At 37.9% G+C, this 26,899-nt stretch overlaps 1 protein-coding gene across 1 annotated transcript; it reads left to right on the forward strand.

Moving 5' to 3' along the window:
• Window positions 1-21,566: 21,566 nt before the first annotated feature.
• Window positions 21,567-24,708, forward strand: LOC149565048 (scarecrow-like protein 22). The gene has a single exon (XM_089818580.1). It carries the CDS (start codon window positions 22,052-22,054, stop codon window positions 24,305-24,307), a length of 2,256 nt encoding a protein of 751 aa, XP_089674706.1. The 5' UTR covers window positions 21,567-22,051; the 3' UTR covers window positions 24,308-24,708.
• Window positions 24,709-26,899: the final 2,191 nt, after the last annotated feature.

Genomic DNA, 26,899 nt, shown 5'->3' on the forward strand with positions numbered 1-26,899 from the left:
CATAGTGTTTGATGTCATAGCACGGGGTAAAGTTAGAAGCAAAGGTGTACTTTGTTGATTTGCCTCCAAAGAAGGTATGTCTGGCAACCCTAGAGCATGGGTCCCTTTAGGTGCATCTTGTTGTTGCATCATGTGACTAAAATCAAGTCTTAATGTCCTTTTAGGGTGTTTAGGGATTGGTGGTATTTCATCAAACAAGGGGTTAACATTGATGTTTTCAAATGTACTTTGGAGGATTTCAATTGTTGGTTCTTGATGGGATCTTATAGGTGCCATTATTGTGTTTGAAAACTCCAAAGGTTGTTTTCCCTTGTCTAAGTCCAAATTTATCATGGGTTGGATGTTTTCAATTGTTGTGTTGGTTTGATTTTTGGGCCTAGGACCTTCCAAGTTTGGGTTAAATTTGACAATTTCTTGTGCTGCCAAACATTTGAAGTTCCTGCGAAAATTTTTGTCTTGACATGCCATAGCCATTTCTTCATCAGTGATGCAATAATTAGTGTCAGAGTCATCACTTAGGTGTACAATACCTTGTTGTATGTTTGATGTGTTAGGTTGGCTGAATTCAAATGCATGTGATTGTTCATCTTCAGGTGAGGTTGGTACACTTCCTCCTCCTAGTGGCATTGGCACGAATATAGGTTCAAAGTCAGGACTCCATTGAACCATACCATGTGCGGGGGAAGTGTTTGGAGGAAATCTCATGGTAGGTGTATTGTTCAAGGTTTTTTGTGCCATAGCTTGATTATGAGGTTCTTGCGGATACATATACAAGGGGTCTGCTAGTAATGGTTGTGATGCCTCGATTTGGTCTTCGTCAAAGGTTTGTTGGATTTTCTTGCTCTTTCTTTGTCTTGGATGAGGTTTTGGTTGTGCTTGTGCCTCAAAAAACAAAGGTTGATAGAGTTCCTTGGGTCTTTGAGCTGATTGTCTCCTAGTAAGTGCTGGCATGATACCTAAGAGTGCAAATGCAATGGAATTTTTGAGTGTTTTGGGTGATTTTAGAGTGGTGGGTATGCAAGATATGAGTGTTTTTGGGATTTTTAATTGTTTAAGAATGTTATGAAATGTGAGGAAATGCTAAATGAATTATGGTTTTGATGTGCAAAGTTAAAATTTCCTAGGGATATTATGCAAATGCAAAATGCAGGGTGATGTTTTGAAGTTTGACTAGAGGGGATGAAAATGACTCTAAGGTATGCAAAATGACAATTAGGGTTATGTTTTGGACTTGTTAAGGATGATAAAGGTTGATGTATGAAAGGTATATCATGCAAAGGATGATGTTCTTGTTGAGATAATAGGTGTTGCACACATTGCATAATATTGTTATTTTATTATTTTATTTTTATTATGTAATGTTGTACCTAGATGGATGTGCAACATGTAAAGATTCTCATGGAATATTCTTGATGAGTTGTATTGTAACATTGTGATAATATTTGATGTAATTATTTAATATTGGGGAAAATAATTAAATGCCCAATATTAAATGTGGGGTCAATGGGTTAGGTAGCACATGGTTTTAGCACATGGTTTATGTAATACCACTTAGTGTTTTTGTGGGACTTGCTACTATATAAGAAGCCACAAGGGTAGTTGTTGTAGAGAGAGAGAGAGAGTGACAAGAAGAAGATAAAAGGCAAGAGTCGAGCGGGACAAGGCTTGACAGGTTAGCCAAGGGAGCATTTGTGAAGGTTGAAAGCATGGCATGGGATGTGTGGATTCATGCTTGTTCACATAGTTTGCTCGGTTGTGGCTATGGACATGAAGGCTTCCATGGATGTATGGAAATGGTATTTTTGTTGAATAATACATGGTGATGGATGCTTTTGGAGGCTGGGTTTTTTCCTCAATGAGGGTTTCCCAGGGTATATCTTGTGTCACATTTTGTGGGTACATTGTCTATTCTCTTGCATGTGGATTTTAATTCTGTATTTATTTCAGATCTATTATGGGTTATGTGAAAACAGTTATATTCTTTATTGCCAAGTTTCCTTACAAGTGGTATCAGAGCTATGGTTTTATTATTGTAACCCTAGATTGAATCCATGGGAATGCATGAGAGGATAAAAAGAAAGGGGCAAGGTATATGAATGATTTATTGCAGATCTGAGGGTTTTGGATTTGCTATTATGATGGGATGTTAAAAGATTTGGGCATGTGAAACTGTTGGACAAAAGGATTTTTCGGATGTTTCATTTAAAATGAGGGTTTTGGGGGGTGGCTTGCAAAAATGACCTCCTGGGTAAAAACAAACCTCACCATTGGATCCGGGTCAACATTTCCATAAATTTTGATATATAATATGCCCTAGTTTGGCCATGTTCAGAGGAAATGAAAGAGTTTTTTAGTTTCAGCCCATGATGGCCGTCAAATTTAATCCCGTCGGAATTTTTGTCACTGAAAAAATTTAAAATGAAAAATCGTACTGAAAATGGTAAAAAGATTGTCTTAGTAAAATGGCCATAACTTTCTCTCAGAATATAAGATTTCAGAGTTCTTACAGGCGCAGGAAAGCTAATTCAGAGCACTACAAGATGGTGTAGGTTTGGTTCTATGATTTTGAAATTTTGTCAAGTTTTAAGAGCCCTAAAGTCAAATGTTGTTTATTTTGAGCACGAATTGGGGCATAACTTGGGCATATGGAGTCAGATTTTGGACTTCAAGTAGTCAACGGAAAGCTCTTGGAGAGTTCTACAAATTGGTCAGATTTGGTGCAGGTTTGGCATGATTTATTTTTTGATATATTGATCTAAACAGTTTATAGGTATATTTTGACTATGGTAACATTGTGAGTTTATGGCATTGGAGATTTAAGTTTTGATGTCATTGTATACTCAGTTCATATTTTAGTTTGGTCTCATGATGATATGGTTATCAGTGTTTGGTTTGGATATGCATGATGACTTGTTGGGTCTACAAGTTGTGCAGTGTTGTAAGCGGTCTATACTTACAGGTTGCATTTATGGCTTGGTTATGGGTTGTCTTTGCCCATTGATCTTTCATTATTGATGCATATTCAGATTGGTGGCTTGGATTTGGGTTGTCTATGCCCTAATTCACATGATTTTATCTTCATGTAGAAGGGATGAGATGTTGTTACCAGGTATAGTCATGGTGGAGGATTGTGGTTGACTATTTTATGCTGATAGGTTGGACACTTTGAGAGCCAGATGCTCAGTTCATGGATGTGATCATGGTGTCATGGATTTTGGCATGACATGATTGGTTATACAGGTACATCCTTGATGTTCATTAGCTTGGATTTTTTATTTAGTTATGGTGGTATATCTTCTTGGTTGAGGATCATAGTTATTTAGTTTCTTTTAAGGAGCTCATGATGTGCACTTTGAGTTCTTTGATGGTTTGATGCCTTGGTTGATTCTCATGGTTAGAGGATGGTTTTTCATCATGATGTCATGGATAGCTTGGATACATGGTTTAGTGGGAGCTTGTGACAGTGATGGGGTGATAGTGCAGGATTAGTTCTTGGTTTGGTTTATATCTTCTTGGTTTGGAGAGGATGGATTTTATGATGCCATAGGTGACTTGGTACCACGGTTGAGTGGGAGTTTTTTGGCATTGATATATTTATTGAGTGTTTGCAGATGTTGGAGGTTTGTCTTAGATCCTGTTGCTGCAGAAGCGTCTTTGACATTTGCATGGTGCACTTGTTATCTTCATGGTGTTTGAAGATGGTTAGATCTTGAGGACTCATGGAGTTCTTGGTTATCTTCATGGTGTGTGGAGATGGTTCTTCCTAGTATGTGGAGATGGTTTTCTTCATGGTGTGTGGAGATAGTTGCATCTTGAGGACTCACAGGGTTCTTGGCAAAGGTGTGGTTTATGCTTTTATTTGGCATGTTATCCTTGGTATGAGGATGGTTTCATTATTATGTCATGGTATACTCTTGATACGCGTTTAGAGTTGTGACATGTTATAGTATGTTCATGTGGAGCATGTTATCTCTTTGGTTGAGATGGTTAGATCATGTTGTCATGTTTATGTTCCTAAGGCCATGGTTGGAACTTTGACATTGATCTTGGTTTAGTTTCTTGGTATTGAGTACATTGATCATAAGCTGGATACTTCATGATATTGTTATGTTGAATTTGGAGTTGGCATGGATTGATTGGTTACAGGTGCTCATGGATACTTAGAGACGGTGGTGACGTTGTTTTCTCTTGGATTAGAGAAGTATTTGTTGGGACGGTTGATGGTTTCAGCAGGAAGTCCGAGGGGCAGTCACCTGATATGGACTTGAGAGGAGATTGTTCTTAGATGAGTCTTGGTTGGAGACTTGGGTATCTTGATGAGCATTCTCATTCCCCACTCTTGGTCTACTCGGCGGTTTGCTACTTGAGAGGTATAGCCCATTGTTTCTCTCAGTTGCATTATATTTATGCTTGTCTTTCATGGATATGGATCTTGAGCTATGGTACATGAGTTAGTTTTGGAGGGTTCATTTGAGAGATGGTTAAGCATTGGTTATCTCCATTTGCATATGTTGTTATGCTGGTTGAGTTTGAGAGATGGTTTTATTGGGCATATTCCTTGGATTAGGAATGGTTATTCCTTGGATTAGGAATGGTTATTCCTTGGTTTAGGAATGGATTTATTGAGTTTGATCTTCTTGTGAGAGGCTTACATCCATGAGTAGTTATATGGTATGGTTTGGGTTTTGTTGAGGCTTCTTGTTGGGGTTTTATGGAGGAGATCATACTTGCACAGTTTACATCTAAAGGTGTGTGTAGAAGGACATGATACAGGTTATGATTTGCATGGTTTCTCTGGTCTTGGTTATCTTCTTGGATGTTCAGTTTTGACTACATTGGATTTGAGATTGGTTGGAGATTGTGATCACTGGTTTGTGCTCATGTATGTCATGCGAGAGATGACATGGTTATTCCTTTATCTCTTTCCTCTGTTGGTTGTGGAGAATTTGAGAGACTATTGGAGACTTGTTATGAGAGTTATTCTTGCAGGATATTGGATTATGTATTATGGATGTCCTTGATACTACATGGATTCACTTCTTTGAGATGTTGTGAGTGGATTGGTTATAGATTTGACATTATCTTTTGCAGTGGGAGCTTCTTGGTATATATGTGGCAGGTATTGCTCTTGAGGCTTATGATTGCAGGTTGCAGATTGGATATGTCGATGATATGAGATTCACTTGTTATACCTTTGAGGTATGGATAGTTGGATGGGTTTGGCACTTGCTGTGGGTGTTATTTCAGCTATGGATATTTTGACAACTACGGATACATGTGATTGCCTTTGGATCAGGTTTTTTTTTTGTGCTTGAAAATTTCAATTGGTACAAGATTATATGATCTTCTAATGCGATAGGTTGGGTGGTTTTCTCTTTGGATGGCTTCTATGTATGTCTAGTGGGAGTGGCATAATAGGAGGTGAGATCATTCATGTTTGAAATGTTGGATACTTTAATTTTGTTGCGGGTACCAGGATGGAGCACTTGGTATATTTTGATCCATGATGGTGGATGTGCTAGGAGGGATTGTTCCCTTGTTCATTTATGTGGCTACAGATTGACCCTATGTAATGTATACAACAAGTGGGAGATTGTTGAGATAATGGGTGTTGCACACATTGCATAATATTGTTATTTTATTATTTTATTTTTATTATGTAATGTTGTACCTAGATGGACGTGCAACATGTAAAGATTCTCATGGAATATTCTTGAGGAGTTGTATTGTAACATTGTGATAATATTTGATGTAATTATTTAATATTGGGGAAAAGAATTAAATGCCCAATATTAAATGTGGGGTCAATGGGTTAGGTAGCACATGGTTTTAGCACATGGTTTATGTAATACCACTTAGTGTTTTTGTGGGACTTGCTATTATATAAGCAGCCACAAGGGTAGTTGTTGTAGAGAGAGAGAGAGTGACAAGAAGAAGATAAAAGGCAAGAGTCGAGCGGGACAAGGCTTGACAGGTTAGCCAAGGGAGCATTTGTGAAGGTTGAAAGCATGGCATGGGATGTGTGGATTCATGCTTGTTCACATAGTTTGCTCGGTTGTGGCTATGGCCATGAAGGCTTCCATGGATGTATGGCAATGGTATTTTTGCTAAATAATACATGGTGATGGATGCTTTTGGAGGCTGGGTTTTTTCCTCAATGAGGGTTTCCCAGGGTATATCTTGTGTCACATTTTGTGGGTACGTTGTCTATTCTCTTGCATGTGGATTTTAATTCCGTATTTATTTCAGATCTATTACGGGTTATGTGAAAATGGTTATATTCTTTATTTCCAAGTTTCCTTACAGTTCTAGGGTTCGTAATGATGTTTGGGACATGCAAAATGAGGGTAAATGCTCAAGAAGGTAATTTGGTTGATGGACAATTTGATAGGGTTTGGTAGTGAAAATAATGCTAAGGATTTGGATCAATGCAATATGAAGGGGATATACCACTAGGGTAAGTCAAAATAACATTTGGGGGATGCTAGGGATATGATTATGTTATGACAAGGGTATATGGAAAGTTTTGAACTTAGATAAAACCTTTTGAAAGTATTTTGCCTAAGAGTTTAACCTTGTGATAAAGGACTTTGGATCTTGACCAAAAACTGATAAAAGACAAAAATATCAAATTGATAAAAGATGAAAAGGTCAAATTTATCAAGACATAGATAGATTTTGACGAAAGAAAATGATAAGCAAAGAGGTAAAAAGACTAGTCAAGATCCATTATCCGTCAACACTAGGAGATACTCTAAGACTTATACTTTGTCTAGATTTTTGACTAAATTCAAAGGTTTTGGGGGTTCAAAATGACATTTTGAGGACTCAAAATGATGGTGATACTGAGCGGATATGTGATATGGACAATGCCTATGATGCAAAAGGGGATTTTGGGTGCAAGATACGATTTTGGGTCAAGTGCAGAATGGGTAGGTCTAGAGGCTCTTAGATGCAGTTTTGGGGTCCTAAAGTGTAGTTCAGAGGCCCAAAATGATCATGTAGGTACCCAAGTGCACCCTAATAGTGCCAGGTGCACCCTAATAGTACCAATTGCATCATTGATGCACTTGGATCCATTTTGGGCACAGTTGGTAGTTTCTAGGCGCAGTTGGTAAGCTAGGAAGAATGTTTGCTGATTCTGAGGGGTATGGTTACCAAACTGACATGCCAGGAAGCCAGGATGTTGGGGTTGATGTTAGGATGGGTTGGGAGATGCAAAATGAGGGTTATGACATATATAATGATGTCTTAAGTGAAGGTGATGACGATTAGGTGCTGCAGAATGCAGATCTGGGCAAGCTAGTGCAAGGGGAGCTAACCAGGTACCTAAGGACACTGTTGACGCCCCAAAATGTTATTTGGAACCCAAAACTGGATCTCAGGACCACCAAGTGCTCCCAGACAGTGTAGATTATGTCAATGACATAGTTGGGGCATAGTTGGGCGTAGTTGGTAGTTTTTGGGCGCAGTTGGTAAACTGGGTTGAAACTGAGGCAATTCTGGAAGCTATGGTTTCAGGATTGATGTCACAGAGAGGTAAATGGTAGAGGACAGTGTTAGGGCTAGTTGGGATGCTCAAAATGATGATTAGGACACCTGAAATGATGGATAAAGTGGTCAAGATGATGAATAGGTATGCAAAGATGCGAGGCGGTGAATGCAAAGTGTTGATTCTAAGATGGGAATGCAAAAACTAAGGAAAGTAAAACTGAACCTAAATGGATGCAATATGAAAAGTAATAAATACTAAATGAGGACTAAAAGGTGCAATATGAAGTCTATATGATGTAAGAATGAATCCTAGACTAGGGTGAATGCAAGTGAAATCTATGCAAGTGTGAGATCTACGTTTTGCCAAGCACATTTAAGAGCACAAGTCACCATGTTTTCCAAGGTTCGAGTGTGTTGAACCAAAGTTTGCAAAGTTTGATAAAGGTTGAAATGTTTTGGCAATGTGTGATGTTTTGACAAGTTCAAATGATATCCAAGGTGTAAATTTAAAATTTTGGCTTTTATCTTGATTATGTTTTATACACACGCAAGACACATTAAGACAAGAATAGCTGTTGTAAAAAGTTAACAAACACACCACAACCTAGGCTTTTAGGACTGTATCCACTGAATTCCTACTTGAACCGAAGTTCAGCCGTGCTTATCCAGAGCGGACAACCTAGGATCTTGGCACCACAGGCTCCCCCTTACAACGCACTCACTTCTTGGGGCTACCAAGATCCGCTTCCCAAGGGGCATGACTTCCCAAGGGACTGTTGCCTCTACTAAGGACCACGAGAATGTAGGATGTCTTCACGGGCATGGGTGACCCCTTGAGCCAGTGGATAGAAAGGATTTTGGCCACTAAAACATGGTTTTTAGTAAGGGCATTCCATTTGGCAAGTTAATGATAAACTTCCGTAGAAGGTCTCCCAACCCTAAGAACTGGGGTTTGATGCACCACAAGGGTACTGGAGGAGAGCTATCACGCAACAATACCGCCAACAGAGCTTTCACCGTAATCAAATTTTATAGAGCGACTGGAATGTTGACCTGGCTTTGGCCCATTACCACTCTGAGGTCTTCCCCTGGCATACCCAATATCAAGTATCTTGGTCCAAGGCAGGCCTCCTATAGAAGTTACACGGATTTCTCTTACACCCAAGATCCATGAATGGCGAGGGGAGCGGATACATCCAATGCAACTCCTAGGGATCTAACACCGTAGACGTGCTAGGTAGAAAAGAAAAAGGTTCTTTTTAAGCACCAAACGAAATGTTATCTAATCTAGGAAATCCACACACATAGTTTTGAAAGACACACAAAGTCTTCGACAACGTCCTGCAAAGCACACACATCAGTAGTTTGTTATGATCATATCTTCATCCAACGATTTCCACATGCTACAAATAGATCATCAGTAACACAAAATGATCTAATCTATGTCCTAGAGAGTGATACGAGCTTGAAATGCAGATTTTGATTGGTCCATGTGCTTATTATGAACCTAGGTGTGCTCCGACAGTGCAAATTGCTCCCCAGAAGGCCAAAATGGCTCTAAACATCCCCAAGTGTGCCCAAATAGTGCAGACTGTGTCAATGACGTAGTTGGGGCCCAGTTGGGCGCAGTTGGTAGTTTTAGGGCACAGTTGGGAAGTCAGGTGCAGGGTGTGGGGAAATGGTGCCCAGACAAGACCTAGAAACTGAAATTTTCAAAGCTACACTCCCAAGTGCGCCCAAATAGTGCAGACTATGTCAATGACGCAGTTGGGGCCCAGATGGGTGCAGTTGGTAAGTTGGAAACAATAGAAAGAGGTTTTGGTGGTTTCTGGGCTCCTAAAACTGCTCCTAGGGGTCCCAAGTGCGCCCTGACAGAGCAGAGTGTGCCCTAGGACAACAAGCTAACAAAATGCATGAAACAACAACATATGAGCATTTTACTAGACCCCCTAATTAATCTAGGTGTAAAAAGGAAGAGCAGATAGTCATTATACCCTTCCAAGTGAGCTCCTTCCTTGCACCTGCAAGCACAAAACAAGAAAACACAAGTTAGATATGCATATTCATGTCGGGTTCACCAAATGTAGGACCAAAAAAATGGGCTAAATGCATAACACACTATGAGCAAATCATAAACTCAATTAGCATGTATTAGCACCCACTAGTCTACCGTGAAAGCCAAACTAATAGAGAAAGCAATAGAAACCCCCTTTTTCATTTGTAGCTCCCATGTTCTTCTTTCTTCTCCAAATGATTGTAGCTCCAAAGTTTCTTATAGTGCACACAAAATTGAAGCAAAAGTCTATGATGTGGATAATGCCATGAGAATACTTGAAGTGTGATTTTATGAGAGAGAGAGAGAGAGAATGCAACATGCAAAGAAGTAGAGACTCCAATACTCAAAGATTAAGATTTTCAAGACCTAAGCATTCAAGGATTCAAGGACCCAAAATGAGAGAAAGAGTGTTCATTTTATAATCAACGCTCAAAGTGAGGGCATTGGATTTGTCACCCACAGACATGCGATGTGGCAAGAGATTCCTATGACGCATATGACAGAATATGCCAAAAGTAAGATTCTATGACACATGCAAGTCAAATTTGGAAGAGAATCTATGACGCGTCATAAGATTCCTCAACCCACTTAAAGCCAAGAATCTATGACAAATAAGCCAAATAGGGACATGTGTAAGAGGTAATAATATTTGATTATGACAAATCTCAGCCAAGTGTTGAAGGAGAATCCACGAGGTGTCACATCCAAGTGTCATGATGACACAATATTTTATGGAATATTTGAATTAAAAATCCTCTTATTCCACAAAATAAGAATTAGTAGAAAATGGATTTAATGATGAAAAATGGAACTTAGGAAATTAAGAATTTCCATGGTTTGCAGATAATGAATCAATTAATTAATAAAATTAATTAATTGAGGATGATAATTGGGAAGAATAATTAGAAGGAATAGGATTAAATTATGGGCTATTTAATCCTATAGAGAAAATTAGCAGATGATTGGCCAAATTGATTAAATGAATGCAACCGTATCCTTTGATGAAAATGTGATGATGATGGATATCAAATAAGATGATGAAAAGGTAGACCAAAACCATGGTCAAATTAATTGATAGATTGAAATTGATAACATGCCAAGGACACATGACACGAATAAATTGATATGTAACATTTAACCGACATTGTAAATGCTACAGGATTGAAATTGATTGATAAGGTTCGATCATAATAACACTGACAGACATTGTCAATATTATTAAAATGGTTGATTATGCCATGATCTAACATTGAAAGCCTCAACAACGTCAAATATTGAATGACATGAATGATATTTTGACCTAGCACTGAGAGCCATGACAGTACTAAGGTCAGATTGATAAGATTGATAAGTTGATAGGTTTCCAAGGCACTGAAAGCCACAACAATGCCTAGGAGCAAATAAATGATGATTGATTTGAGATGTTTGATATGTTTTGGGTTGATTAGGACCAATTTCGAGTGATTTCGAGTTGATTTGGGGTGATTCTGAGTTGATTTGATATGATTTCGAGTTGATTTGAAATTGATGTGAAAGGGGATACAAATGACGAAATATGGTCAATCTGGCCAAAAGATCAAAGTTAGTAGAATGAGAAAATGAGACAAATTAGTATGAAGAAGTGATGAGGTCTTAGATGCGAACCATTTTTGAGCGTCTACAGAAGGGTGTTTTAAAAGACACATCCCTTCATCTCCCAATGTTTCATTACTAATTTTCAAACTAGACATAACAAAACACCTTTTAACCCTATAATGGTAAGAATAGGAAAAGTTAATTTGACAAAATTTGTAACTTTTTACAATATTGACAAATTTAAACCATTAGCAAGATCAAAATAAGGCTTGCAATTACCTAGAAGTCTAACAAAGTGGACTATGAAAACTAAGAGTTGGTTTCCTTAAACCATTGGCAAGATTAAAAAAAAGACCTACAACAAACCAAAATTCCATAAAAATGGAGCATGAAAACTAACAGTTGGTTTCCTTTAAACCATTAAGAAGACAAAAACAAGAATTACAACCAACTAGAAGTCCACTTCACTGTAAAATATAAGAACTATTTCCTTTAAACTGCTTGCAAAGAACATGTGTGCACTAGTTAACTATTAACAAGACTAAAACATGAGTTGCAAACAACAAAAAGACCACTAAAATGAACTATAAAATGTAAGAGATGGTTTCCTCTTAATAATTGGCAAGACCCAAAATATATTTATAACTAAATGAAAGTGCATCAAAATAGACTATACAATCAAAAAGTTGGCTTCCTTTAAAACATTAACAAGACTAACATTAGACTTATAATTGACCAAAAGTATACCAAAATGGAATGTAAATTCTAATAATTATTTCCTTCAAATCACTTGTAAAGTGTTGAAACAATTGATTAATTGTGTATTGTCTTTGATGTTACACAAAATGTCATATCATCATTAGTCAGTGTATGCTAAGCTCACTCAGGTAGTGAAGACAATTTTATATGTCTACTAAGTGTTCTAGTTCAGAAAGGAGTGTCTACCGAGTTCACTCAGGCACTAAATGAAAGTTTGCAAAAGATGACTATTAATCGAGCTCAATCGATTAATGAAAGAAAAGTTGGATGCAACTAATGTTAACTACGCTCACTGAGTTAATGAAGAAAAAGTTGGATGGAACCAGTGTTAACCAAGCTCACTTGGTTACCAAAGGATTTGTGCAAGTATGTAGTGTTAATCGAGTTCACTTGGTTAACATAGGAAAATTGTTTTTGAGTTAGTGTCTATCGAGCAGGGTCAACTAATGAAGGATTTTCTTATTTTGGAATATTGAGTTTAATTAATTAATCTAATGGTTCTTGCTGACTGAGGAGATGAATATTGGTTATTGTAAATTGTATTCTAACTGACTTGATAATATGAAAGATATAAGTAAAAGGTCAAGTTGAGAATTTGAATGTATGGAAGTGTGAGAAATGTATGTGTGATTTGATGATGCTAAGAGGAAGTGAATCATAAGGATAAGTAGAATATCCTTGTGGAGCTGAAAAGATATATTTGATTAAGAAGGATCAAGTATACAAGCCAGAATTGAGATCTGTAATTAGCAATTTAGTTACATCCAAATCAGGTCATCTCATTGTTACTCTCTAACCATTGTAGTAGTGATCTAAATCTTTTAGTAGAGTTGGCTTAACAACCATTTGTAAATCCTCTAATAAGGTGGTAGTTCTATTGAATTATTTAAAGACCTCTAACAAGGCCACTCCTAATAGGGTGTTTAAATCCTCTAACAGGGTCACACCTAACAATGTGTTTTGTAACCTTTAACAGGGTTGGCTTCTAACAGGGCTTACTTCAGAAGAGTGAAAATAGTAACTAGCTGCAATTGGTGGTTTTTCCCAAATTAGGTTTCCACATTAAATCTTGGTGTCAAATGTGTTCATGCTATTTCCTTTCTATGCTTGCAAATTAGTTAAAGTAATGATAATCACAAATAATATCTTAAGATTCGCATGTTAAGTAATTACCAAGTATTCACAATGTTTACCGAGTTTCAACATTTCTTTGTTTGTCAAGCATCAACAGAATTAAGTTTTGACAGAATTATTTTGTACTGACATTTAAAGAGATCTTGGATTTATTTTTGTAGTAATTGATTCACCCCTCCCCTCTCAGTTACTCCTCTTATATTTTCAACAATTGGTATAAGAGCTTTTGGTACTTGCAAAGAAGTTTTCGAGGACCTAAGCTAAAGATCAGGATATCTTACAGAAGAGAGATTCTCAAGTTGAACAAAGACAATTTTGTAGCATGGCAAGGACTTATGAGGTTACATTTGGTTACTATTAGTGATTCAGGTTGTAAATAATATCTTGATGTTCAATACAAGACTCCCACTAGAACATTATCAGTTGAAGACATTGCTGAGAAGAAGAATCATAATATTATGATGATTGATATTGCATCTGCTCTTAGTTATGTTGAATTTGATGAAGTAAAAGATTGTAAAATGACACATGAAATGTGGACCAAATTGAAAGACATTTATGGAGGAAATGACAATGTAAGAAGAGCCAAAGTAGAAAGTCTCAAAGGTCATTTTGATTAGAAGAAAATAAGAGAAGATGAAAACATTGCAAAATATGTGAAAATAATCAAAGCAAGTGTGAGCGCAATCAAAGCATCTAGAGGAGACATTAATGACAAAAAATTTGTAAGCAAGGTACTAAGAACTCTTCTTCTTATTTATGCAATTAGATTGTCTACTATTCAAGAAATGAAATGTGATCCAAATAATAAAATATATCTAGATTCTTTAGTTGGAAAATTGCTAGCTTTTGAGTTGGATAACTATGATAACTATGTTCCTAGTTCCAAAAATGTTGATTCTGTATCTGAAGCAAAACTCTCACTCAAAGAAAAGAGTAAGAAATCAAAGGCCAATCAATTAGGTAGCCAAGAAGAAACAAAAAAAAATTCTAACAGTGATATTGAAATTGTTGAAGCCCTACTTGCAAAGAAATACTCCAAAGGTAGAGGAAAGTACAAAGGCAATATTCCTCTAATCTACTTTTCTTGCGAAGAAGTTGGCTATATTGCTACTAGGTGACCAAATAGAGAAAACAAGGATGATAAGAAAAGTAATAAGTACAAAGGCAAGAAGGAAGTCAAAAATTACAAGAACTATAAGGAAAAAGGTAAGAAATCTTGTTTTATGGCTAAAGATTCTGATAACAATGAAGATGAAATGGTATATATTGTTGTAAAAGATGAATCTAATGATGAATGAGATAAGATGGCACTTATCTCTCATGTTAGTAAAAATGATACATGAATTATTGATAGTGGTTGTTCACATCATATGACTGAAGATAAAACAAAATTTGAACACATGGAACATTATGATGGAGGTAGTGTAAGATTTGGAAACAATGAACCTTGTTGCATAAAAAGAAAATGTCATATCTCATTAACCAATGAACTTGTATGTGATCATGCTTATTGGGTTGAAGGACTAAAGTATAATCTACTAAGTTTGGCACAATAGAATTCATAGATGGAAAGGCCAAACTGTTGGATGGTAAAGGAAATCTGGTTGGATCTGGCAAGCAAACAAAAGGTAACCAATTTTATCTTGATCTCAGTGAAAGTTCATGTTTTATTGCTCAAGTAGAAGAAAGCTGGTTATGACACAAAAGATTATGTCAAATAAACTTTGATAATCTAGTTAAGACAAACAAACACAGAAGAGTAAGAGGCATTCCTAGTTTGAAGAAACTTGATACTGGTCTATGCAAAAATTGCCAAATTGGTAAGATGGGAAAGACTAGTTTCAAAAGGAAAAACTATCACTCTGAAGAAGTCTTAGAGCTTGTGCATATAGACTTATGTGGACCTATTAGAATATAGAGTTATAGTGGAGAAAAGTTTTTCATTCTTTTTGTTGATGATTATTTTAGAATGATGACTATAATTTATCTAAAAGAAAAATCTGAAGCTTTCAAAAAATTCAAGTGGTACTTGGCAAGAGTAGAGAAAAAAATTGGAAGGAAGTTAAAATGCTTAAGATTAGACATAGATGGTGAATTCATCTCCAATAAATTCAATAAATTCAGCATTGAAAAAGGAATTAAAAGACAAGTATCAGCCTTTGGTAAACCAAAGCAAAATGGAATAGATGAAAGAAGAAATAGATCCATCATGGATTGTGCAAGAACATTGATGATAGAAAAGAATGTTGCAATCAAATATTGGAAGGAAGCTATCATCACTGTAGTTCAATACCTTGAATAGAGTACAACTGAAGAAATACTGAAATCAAACTCCTTATGAACTATGGTATGGATACAAACCTAATGTAAGTTACTTGAAAGTATTTGGTAGCAAATGTTATATCTTAAAAGAATCTAGAAAAGAAAAATTTGATGTCAAAGATGATGGAGGCATATTTCTACGATACTCCTACAGAAGTAAGCCATACAAATGTTTGAATTTGTCTACTCATAAAATCATAGAAAGTGCACATTTGAGAATTGATGAGTTTGCAGAAAAGAGTGAAGAAGAAAGCAACAAAGAGCTAGAGGATTACACAAGATTTGTTTACTATGAACTTGATACCCTGCAAAATCTATCTGAAAGAAAGGAGGCATCACCTCCCAAGTCCACAAAATCTCTAACAGTTACCGAGTTGTAGACAATGCAACCTGAGTCATAGTCTAAAGGACCCAAGTCACAGTTAGAGGCTACCAAGCTACTTGAAGAGCAAGCCGAGTCTAATGGACCCAAGCCATAGATAGTGGGACCCAAGCTTGATGTTGAAGTTCATGATGAAATTAGTGAAACTCATTCCAAATCCAAAGAACCTACATTAGCAAGATATGTCAGAAGACATCATGCACCTGATCAGATCATTGGAGACAAATTAGATGGAACAATGACAAGAAGCAAATCAAAAGGTACACGTTTACTTGCTAAATTTGAACCTAGAAATATTAAAGATGCATTTGATAATGAAAGTTGGGTTGAAGCAATGAATGAAGAAATAGAACAAATAGAGAAGAACAAAACCTAGACTCTTGTTCCTAGACCCAAGGATAAAAATGTAATTGGCACAAAGTGGGTGTTAAAAAACAAGCTAAATGAAGATGGAAAAGTATCTAGAAACAAAGCAAGGTTGGTATGTAAAAGTTATTCTCAAGAAAAAGGTATTGATTATGGTGAAACTTTTGCCCTTATTGCAAGATTAGAAGGTGTTGGAACTTTACTTGCATATATAACTCACAGATGATTTAAAGTTTATCAAATGGATGTTAACTCTACATTCTTGAATGAAATTCTCAATGGGGAAGTTTACATTGAACAACAAGAAGGTTTTGTAGATCCTACCAAAATAGACATGGTCTACAAGTTACACAAGGCATTATATGGTCTCAAGCAAGCACCCAGAGCTTGGTGTGAAAAACTTCATAACTACTTGGTACAAATTGGTTTTCAAAGAACAAATGATAACAGTAGTCTATATATCAAAGAAGGACCAGACAAGAAGATTGTGTTGGTAGAAATATTTTTTCATGACACATTATTTATAGGAAATGATGACTTGTGCAAAGCATTTTCAGAAGAAATGACTAAGGAATAAGGAATTTGAGATGTCTATATTTTGAGAGATTTCTTTGTTGTATTATAGATTCAACAGAAGAAAAATGGTATCTACACTACTCAATTTAAATATATCAAGGAGATACTAAAGAAATTTGGAATGGAAGATTCAAGACATTTTGGAACCCCTATGTCTGCTGGCCATAATCTTTCCAAAAATGATGATTCCAAAGAGGTAGACTAGGCCACGTATAGATCAATAATTGGAAAACTATAGTATGTACTGCATACAAGGCCTGATATTTCATTAGCAGTTGGTATGGTGGCAAGATTCTCAGCAAATTCCAAAGAAAATGATATGATGGCAATCAAGAGAATCATGAGATATCTGAAAGGTACTGAAGAATATGGCTTATGGTACAAAATAGGAGGCAATTTGGACTTAAAAGTACTTATAGGTGCTGATTAGGCAAGAAGTCTTGATGACTAGAAGAGCACTAGTGGTGGAGCATTCTTTCCTGGTAAAAGACTAGTGTCTTGCACAAGCAAGAAACAAAGTTGCATCTCTCAATCCACAACAGAGGCATAGTATGTGGTAGTAACAATTAATTATTCTAACATTGTTTAGTTTAAAAAACTAATGACAGGTATGAAGATAGAAATCAAGGATCTAGTAGACATATACTATGATAACACTAGTGCAATCAACATATCAAAGAATCCAATGATGCATACCAAAGCAAAGCATATTGCCATAAAATATCACTTCTTAAGAGAATTGGTGTAAGATAAAGAAGTCGGATTGGAATATGTGAACATAAAAGAACAAATTGCAGACATATTCACCAAGCCATTACCTAAGGATGCATTTCTGTATCTAAGAGGTAAGCTAGGGGTCATTCCCCTCTTTGAAGCTCACTAAATAAAGTCTAGTGATTCATCAACTAGAGCATGTTGAAGATAAATTAGTTGATGTAGTATTGACAAGGGCATATTACAAATGAATCAGTACTTAAGGTACATTGACATTCACTAAAAATTGTCTTTGGCATGTGTTGTCAAAGAGGGAGAAGTTTACTATCATATCTCATAGAAATTTTAGTCATATAGAAGGAGAAGTATGCTGTCATAATAAAGAGATGTCAAAGAGGGAGATTGGAAAATAAGTTTTTTGATAGAGGGAGAAACTGAAGACAGAAAGAGTTCACATTGACAAAGGGAATTCTTATGGATGAAAATCAGAATGAAACCAAGAATATGTTCCTTATTTTATTCTTGCTTAAAAAATTTCATTGTAATATGACATGTTGTGTTGCCATCAATGCCAAAGAGGGAGATTGTTGAAACAATTGATTAATTGTGTATTGTCTTTGATGCTACACAAACATATCATCATTAGGTAGTGTATGCCAAACTCACTTGGGTGGTGAAGATAGTTTTTTGTGTCTACCAAGCATTCTAGTTCAGAAGGCAGTGTCTACCGAGTTCACTCGAGTGCCAAAGGGAAGTTTGCAGAAGATGACTATTAACTGAGCTCACTAGGTTAATGAAGGAAAAGTTGGATGAAACTAGTGTTAACCAAGCTCACTTGATTACCAAAGGATCTGTGTAGTATGTAGTGTTAACCAAGTTCACTTGGTTAACATAGAAAAATCATTTCTAAGTTAGTGTCTACCAAGTAGGGTCGGCTAACAAAGGACTTTCTTATTTTGGCACATTGATTTTAATTAATTTATCTAATGGTTCTAGCCAACTAAGGAGATGAATATTGGTTATCGCAAATTGTATTCTAGCTAACTTGACAATATGAAAGATATATGTAAAAGGTCAAGTTGAGGATTTGAATGTATGGAAGTGTGAGAAATGTATGTGTGATTTGATGATGCTAAGAGGAAGCAAATTAGAAGGATAAGCATAATATCCTTGTGGAGTTGAAAAGATATATTCGATTAGGAAGGATCAAGTATACAAGCCATAATTGAGATTTGTAATCAACAATTCGGTTGCATCCAAATCAAGTCATCTCATTGTTACTCTCTAACCATTGTAGCAGTGATTTAAATCTGTTAATAGAGTTGGCTTAGCAATCATTTGTAAATCCTCTAATAAGGTGGCAATTCTATTGAATTGTTTAAAGACCTCTGACAAGGCAACTCCTAACAAGATGATTAAATCCTCTAACAGGGTCACACCTAACAATGTGTTTTGTAACATTTAACAGGGTTGGCTCCTAATAGGGCTCACTTCAGAAGAGTGAAAATAATAACAAGTTGCAATTGGTGGTTTTTCCCAAATTGGGTTTCCACATTAAATCTTGGTGTCAAATGTGTTCATGTTATTTCCTTTCTGTGCTTGCAACTTAGTTAAAGTAATGATAATCACAAATAACATCTTAAGATTTGCATGTTAAGTAATTACCGAGCATTCACAATGTTTACCGAGTTACAACATTTCTTTGTTTACTGAGCATTAGCATAATTAAGTTTTGATAGAATTATTTTGTACTGACATCTACAGAGATCTGGAATTTATTTTTGTAGTAACTGATTCACCCCTCCCCTCTTAGTTACTCCGCTTATATTTCCAATAGTAAAAAACATGTGGGTATTAGTTAACCATTAGCCTAACTTAAACAAGACTCAGAACTAATGAAAAGCCCACTAAAATGAACTATAAAATATAAGTTCTAGTTTTCTTTTGACTAATGAAAAGATTAGAAAAAAGGACTTACAACTAACCAAAAGTCCATTAAGACCGACCATAAAATCTTAGAGTTGGTTTCCTTTAAACCATTAACCAAACTTACAATTGACAAGAAGTCCACCAAAATCGACTATAAAATCTAAGATTTGTTTCATTTAAACCACTTGTAAAGAACATGTGGGGATTGGATAACAATTAGAACAAGTCGACATTGGTTAACAATTAGGAGAAGAGAAACAAGACTTATAACTAGTGAAAATCCCCTTAAAATTAACTATAAAATGTAAGAGTTGATTTCCTCCGAACAACTTGCAACCATCCAAAAGTCCATTGAAATTGACTATAAAATTTGCGAGTTGTTTTCCTTTAACAACTTACAACTAATAAACATACACTATTTAGCCCTTAGCAATACCAAAAACAAGAATTGCAACCGACCAAATATCCACTCAAACAAAATAAGAGTTAGTTTCAAACTGATGTTCAAAACAAATTCTCATCACTCCATTAAACATTTACTTTGACTACTACAAGATTTACATAACCGATCCAATTCAATGCATAAATGACCTAGGAATCATGCACTATGAGTACTAATAGAGTTGCACCATTTCTCTAATTTGAAACATTTTTTCTCAACGATTAGACAATTATTAAGCAAAATATATGTTTTTTTAGTGGATCTTCATATTAGCACATTCTAATGAATGATTATTGAGATAGGAACAGTAAATAGACCGCTTCCCTAGTTCATTTAAATCATTAAGAAGATGAAAAAAGAACTTAAAAAAATTCTTACATTACCTAAAAGTCAACTAGGGGAAACAACCCAGTAGTCACCCAGACTAACTTTGTGCACCTACAGTTCCTAATTCGTATGTCAAAGTTTGCCAATTTTTTCGGTGAACCTTTCTAGGTGAGTGAAGAGCTTAAAGCTAACCTTTCAGCTTTCCCACATTTACAGAGCTCTTTATAGAACTCATAGAGTGCGAGGTGTTCTAAAAGTGCCATTTTAAAATGTTCTTCCAAAATCCACCACTAGGACCCCCTAATAGCCGCTCTCCCCAAAAATAGATTTTTGCACAAATGGACTAAGAAAACTTAATAATGATCAACTATTAGTACATGTGCGATAAGTTTTTGGAGCTTTTTATGAGCGGTAATTGGAAGGAAAGGTAGTAGTAGATGTGACGATAATTCAAAAAAGACGACAATTGAATTGTTTCACCTATTTAAAAGGATTATAAAATCTAAAAATTGTCTTCGAACTAAAAACTTTGATTAAACCTCAACAAAGAAGAAGAAGACTTACAACTAACCAAAAGTCGAGTAACATAGATTATAAAATATAAGAATTGGTTTCCTTTAGAACATGTGCAAAGAACAAATAGACTTTGCTTATCCCTTAGCCATCGGACTTAACATAGAGCCCACTTTGATTGAACGAGGGAAATCAAATCTAGTGTTGATTGTTTTGAAACTAGTTGAAAGGAACAAGTGGGCCTTGCATGAATTGAATTGTTGGCATAGAGAAGAACAACTCAAATTTAATGAGATTGTTGAAATTTATGAACAATGATCATTAATATAATTAATCAGAAACCAACGAGTCCTAGGAGGATGGCAAAAGTTTTGACGATGCCTAAAGGGCATTCAGTCTTGCGCAAATTGATATAACAGAAATCATTCATTCTGTTTTTGTGTTTTCGATTACAACTTGGGTTTTGGCATGTCGTCGTCCTCGTAATTGAAATAGCAATGACATTTAAGGTAAACGATACAATAAATGGCGTCATCAGTATTGTAATGAAAGGGCTGCATAAGAAACAGGGTTTTACTCGCTCCCATGCAGACAATCAAAATCCTGACGGAGATTGTGGCTGCGCAGCAATTTGTTTGGGCGTCGGGGCAAGTGACATTTAATTTATTAAATAATAAAGTTAGAGAGACAAATTATATATATTTCTTCCCCGCTTTTGATTTATTAGACAGGGTTGCTTGTGAGTTGGTGCAGCTGGCAGGCCTGGCTGCTGCTCCGTTGGCAGAGACTCCATTTTTATCATTATTTTATTCCCTTGGCCCCCTTTTGAAGCTGGGGGCGGACACATGGGCGGGGGGGGGCTGCTTACTTTTGAAATAAGCCTGGTTAACTTTGGAGGGGGTTTTGGCGGCACCGACTATGATGGAGTAGTGAATGAGTTGATGTGGAGATGGGGAATGGGTATGTGGTATGTATGATGGGATGATAGGGTGGGGAGAAGAAAAGAAAAGAAAATGATGGCGCAGTGGCCCCCTCCGCAGCCTGTTTTGAGAGCAGGAGGCTTACACAAAGGCAAAGCAGCCACGAAAAAACCTGCTGCTAATTCAAGCTAACTTGGTAGTAAAAAGGGAGAAGTTAAGTTGCGTACATGCACTTTGCTTCCCCCGGTGGTTTTTCTGCATCTTATTCGAGGGAGCGCTTGGCAGGGCTGTAGTACACTCTACACCCAATCACAGAGACCAAACATCCACATTTTGCTGGCCCCGTCCGCCATTGATGCTTTGAAAGAGCATGGAAGCCGCGAGTTCGAGTCCCGGCTGAGCCTGAGCTTGTTCGAAGAGTACTTAACGTGCTAGCTAGGTAGCTGAAGGTTTTGGTGCCTTGTTGCCTGGTTTTTCTGAGTGATTTTGCGGGGGTTTTGATTTTTGGGGGGGTTTGGATTTTGTGGGGATTTTGTTTAATGAACGGGATGCTCAATAGAGGTTCGGGGAATTCGGGACCCGTTTTGAGCATCGAGATCGTGAGGTCGAGAGCGCAGGCGCCGGTTCAGGCGGCGAAGAGGCACTGCAAGTCGAGATCGAGCGGTGTGGTGGATCAGTGTTTTTCAGGGGAGCCTACTTCTGTTCTTGACATTCGAAGCCCGAGCCCAACGCTGTCTTCTTCGGTAGGGGGGTCGAGTGAGAGTGGGGCAGTGGCTGCTGTGTCCGGCCTCTTCTGCGAAGCCGTCTCCGATGGCTCCAACGCGCCGCCACCGCCGCCTCCGCCACCTCCCGGCGGAGGACAGGGCTGGTTTGGCAATAGCAGCAAGGGTAATGTGAGCAGCAGGGACTGGCGTCAGGAGGAGGAGAAGGAATGGGCGCAGCCGAGCTCTGGTGGTGCGGGAATGGAGGATTTGGAGAGCATCATGTTGCTCGAATCTGCAGCTGCCCCTGCTCCAGATCAGTCCTTAATGCGTTGGCTTCTCGGTGAGAGCGATGATCCTAAAGATGTCCCTGCTTCATCCCCTCTGCCCCAAATGGAGTCCAGCTTTCCTGACCCAGGGAGTTTCGCGTTTTCCACTGGTGTAGAATCCATGGCGCCGTTAACAAGCCCCTTTCATTCCCATTCACACTCCCAATCCCCTGCCTATTCCGCATTGCCACCACCGCTCCCCCACCACCAATTCAGCGACATCTCCGCAACAATCCCTCCGCTCACCATGCCCTTCACGCCCTTTCAGCCACAAGAGCCTCAGCAGACGGTAATGCAAGGGGTTTTATCAAACCCCAATTCGATGCTCTTCTCTAACAATCCCAACCCCGTCAATGCCCCCAACAATGTGTTCTTCCCCGTGTCCTACGAGATGTCCATGTCTAAGCAGATGCCATTGCAGCTACGGCCTCCGCCGCTCTGGCAGAATCACCAGAACCACCAGAATCAGCACCCCGTGAAGCAGGAATTCATGTTCAAACCCCAGCAGCAACAGCATGTTGATCTTCTCCAATCCCTCCAGCGGCGCCCCCAGCTTCTGCCGCCCCAATTCCACCGCCAGAAGCCCGGCCCAACCGGCGGTCCAATGGCCGCGCCGCCGTTCATGAAATCCATCGCTCTGGGTTCAGAGGAGGCGGTGCAGACGATGGTGGGACAGCTGCTAAAGGCAGCGGAGGCAGTGGAACAAGGCACCTTTACACACGCCCAGGCGATATTGGCGCGGCTCAATCAGCAACTCACCCCTTACGGGAAGCCCCTTCGCCGGGCGGCCTACTATTTCAAAGAGGCCCTCGCTTCCCGCATCCTCAACCAGACCACTGGCACAAACAACAGCGTTTTCCCTTCTCTGCCTCTCTCTCCGGTCGGAATCGTTCACAAAATCAGCGCTTACAAGAGCTTCTCGGAGGTTTCACCGCTCGCGCAGTTTGCAAATTTCACGGCCAATCAGGCCCTGCTGGAGGCTCTGGAAGGGGCGGACGCAATTCACATCATAGACTTCGAAATCGGGCTCGGCGGGCAGTGGGCTTCGTTTCTGCAGGAGCTCGCTCTCAAAATGGGGGGCTCGCCTTCGCTCCGCCTCACGGCTCTCGGCGCTCGGGACTCCGTGGAAATGCACCTCGCCAGGGAAAATCTCGCACATTTCGCCAAGGAGCTCAACATTAGCTTCGAATTCAATGTCCTAGAGTCGGAGGGATTCGAAACCCTGACCATCCCCATGCTGCGCATACGAGAAGGGGAAGCCGTGGCCGTCAACATGTCCGTCGGCATGCACCGTCTCTTCTCCTCCTTCTCTTCCCAGGATTTGTTTGCTGCATTTCTGAAGGAGATTTCCCCCAAAGCCGTGGTGGTTCTTGACGGCGAAATGTGCCCCTCTTCCTCCTCCTTCGTCCAGCAGTTCGTGGAAGCGCTTCAGTTCTACTCGTTTCTCTTCGACTCACTGGACGCCGTGAACAACATGAACATGGAGGCCGTGTACAAGATTGAGAAGTTTCTCCTGGCGCCCAAGATTGAGAACCTGGTGGTCTCGGGTTCGACTCCGGCCAAAGCAGCTGTTCCACCTTGGCGGACCGTTTTCATGGCGGGGGGCTTGGCTCCCGTGGCATTCAGCAATTTCACGGAGACCCAGGCGGAGTATCTGATTCGACGCCTACCTGGCCGCGGCTTCGACGTTATCAAAGACCAGTTGACGCTGCGGCTCGCATGGCAAGGCAGAATCCTCGTTTCTGCCTCTCTCTGGAGGTGCTGATCGCTAATTTTTATCATTATTAAGCTAATTAATGGAGTCCGTCATTAGCTTAGCTTAGATAGGTGTCACTTGTCGTCTTAGCAGCAGCCATGGCCACACGCAGGCATCAGGCTTTACTTCTAGAAAAATAATTGGCAACTGGAAAATTGTGGCTGTGTTTTTTATTTTTCCCTTAATTTACTTGAAGTTTACTAACAGAGACTTCTTCTTCTTCTTCTTTATGGGAAAGAGATGATGTAAGTTCAGATCTTTTTCTTCTTCTGTTATAATTTGTGGTATCGAAATTCCAAAAAAGACTATTTGTTGCTACTATTAATGATGCTATGAAGCTCTTGTTGCTTCGCTGGTTGTATAATCCGATCCAAATGGCGTAAACTATATTGTTTTTCTTGGTGTAAAAAGAGTGTAAATAATTCTTTGGGTATTTCATGGCTCCTGTTTTTTGTTTAGTTCAATTGGGAACAAGGAGAAAGAAAGGAAGCCATTTGAAATTTTTCTTATCTCTGCATTATCTCTATGATATCTGATTATTCGGGAATCATTTGTTATTTGTGTAAACATGCATCTTTAGAATCAAATTGCCCGTAGCCCTCATTAATTGTCGAATATCAAGACTGGAAAAGGATGAATTTGAATTTTTTGGGGGGAAATCATGAATTTGAGGATCAAAGTACATTGTTTGATCATTCAGAAATCTGGTTTTGAAATTTTAGTTAGACCAACAGAAGAAACTCATCCCCCTTCCATATGTTGCGTGCTAGATTTAGACAAAAAATTTCTTGAGGAGGCCATTTGGACAAATTTGTTCCCACATGTTCAGGATATTATAGTTGCTAATATACCATGGGTGCATCAATTATGTAGGCCGAAATTTCAAAATAAAGACATGAAATTTCCGCTCAATATTTCTGGATTTGATTATGTAAGCTGTTTACTTTATCAGTGTAGATCATGCTCCATGAATCATTATTTCTGTTTTCATATTATTTCATCCTGCTGTAATGTTCATGCAATACGATCGGAAATTTTGATGAAGAATTAACCCTACACAGTCAAAACCAGAAATATTGCTGAAGATGGTATTGTGTAATTTCATTTCTGAATTGGATTTTATAAGTTTTTTTTGTAATGATGGCTGATGTTAAAAAATAAACTTACACAATTCAATACACAAATAAAATTACACATTTCAAATAAATTGTGGAAATCTGATTATGAAAACGGTATTCCTATGGAGTTTTTTTTTCCTTCCAACTATATCTGCTTCTTCAGGCATATGTTCTTTACTGTATCACTAGTGAACTGTATACTGTGCTTCTCAATGCTAATTTCTTGAATTTTTTTATAGGTTTTAGATTTGTTCCAACTACCTATTTTGATATACCTGGTTTTGGAATTGAAATAAATCAAAAACGAAACCGAAACTTCCGATCGATCATATGACAGGCTCCATCACAATATCTTCATAGCAGGTGTTTTAGGCTTTTTCCCTTCCGCATCTGTACTAGTTATTATTGCGACTGAAAATTGCAAATCATTGAGTCATACATTTATTCCCGAATGATTGAGCGAGCCTGCAACAATAATGCACTGCGATTTCCTTTTGTGGAAAATTGTTTGGTATGGTGCATAAATTCAACACTTTTCGCGACTGCTGGATTTATAGATAATATAGATCCCACTTTGTGTCCCCAAAAGCTTTATACACAGCCAGGGGCATTAATGGCTGCGCTGGTACCCATATTTCCCAAAACCAACAACACTTAAAATATGCAATTAATTACATAAATTTCAGCCCGTTCGTATCCTCACTGTTTCACAACAAGCCTCAAGTTTGCAAACGATAGCTGGTGCAAAATTTAAGTACCTGATAATAGCTAATTACAGTTATTACCGTGGATTCAACAGATGTTTCGTGAGGGGGACTTCTATAAATGTTACTGAAACATCTGAGCTCATTAATAGATAAATCGAGTTGGCCGAACTTACCACGTACAATATAAATCTGGATTTTGCATGCAATATTTTGATGACTTGATATATATAAAATCAATTCAACGGAGGATCTCGGAGGAAGAACATGAAATAAAAGCTAATTTTTTTTATGTTTCTGCGTGGCTCTCGCTCTCCGCAGTATTTAATCGGTCATGCTTTTCACAGATCTGTAACTGTCAGAAGCTGAAAATTGCACGGAAAGCCTTATAGTTTGATTGCTTTCTAGTAACTAATTTTTTAATCTACTTGAGAATTTTGTGTGGCAGTAAATTTTATTTTTTTATTTCCTCCATAAAACCCCTAGGCCTGGACCTACTCTGATAGCTCTCCTTAGACCACGCAAACATGGGGAATAACGCTAGTAAGATATCGATCCTGCAGTTACCATACATACATATTTATCACTATTTAATCTTATTTTTTTATTGACATATAAATTGGTAAAGATCACATGGGGTTACATAGTTTATTATACTTAATTTATTTATTTATTATCATTTTCTGTAAGTTTTTAAAATTGAGATATGAGTGAGTGAGATCTGCCATTATTTTTCACCATACAAGGGAACTTACTCTATTTTAGATATGGATGGGTAA

The sequence above is a fragment of the Cupressus sempervirens genome, chromosome 3, assembly GCF_028749045.1.
Source record: "Cupressus sempervirens isolate cs-2001-9-10 chromosome 3, ASM2874904v1, whole genome shotgun sequence".
Lineage (NCBI taxonomy): Eukaryota > Viridiplantae > Streptophyta > Pinopsida > Cupressales > Cupressaceae > Cupressus > Cupressus sempervirens.

Excerpts from the sequence above, each read along its gene's own strand:
- LOC149565048 (XM_089818580.1), top strand. The coding sequence starts at position 22,052 with ATGAACGGGATGCTCAATAGAGGTTCGGGGAATTCGGGACCCGTTTTG.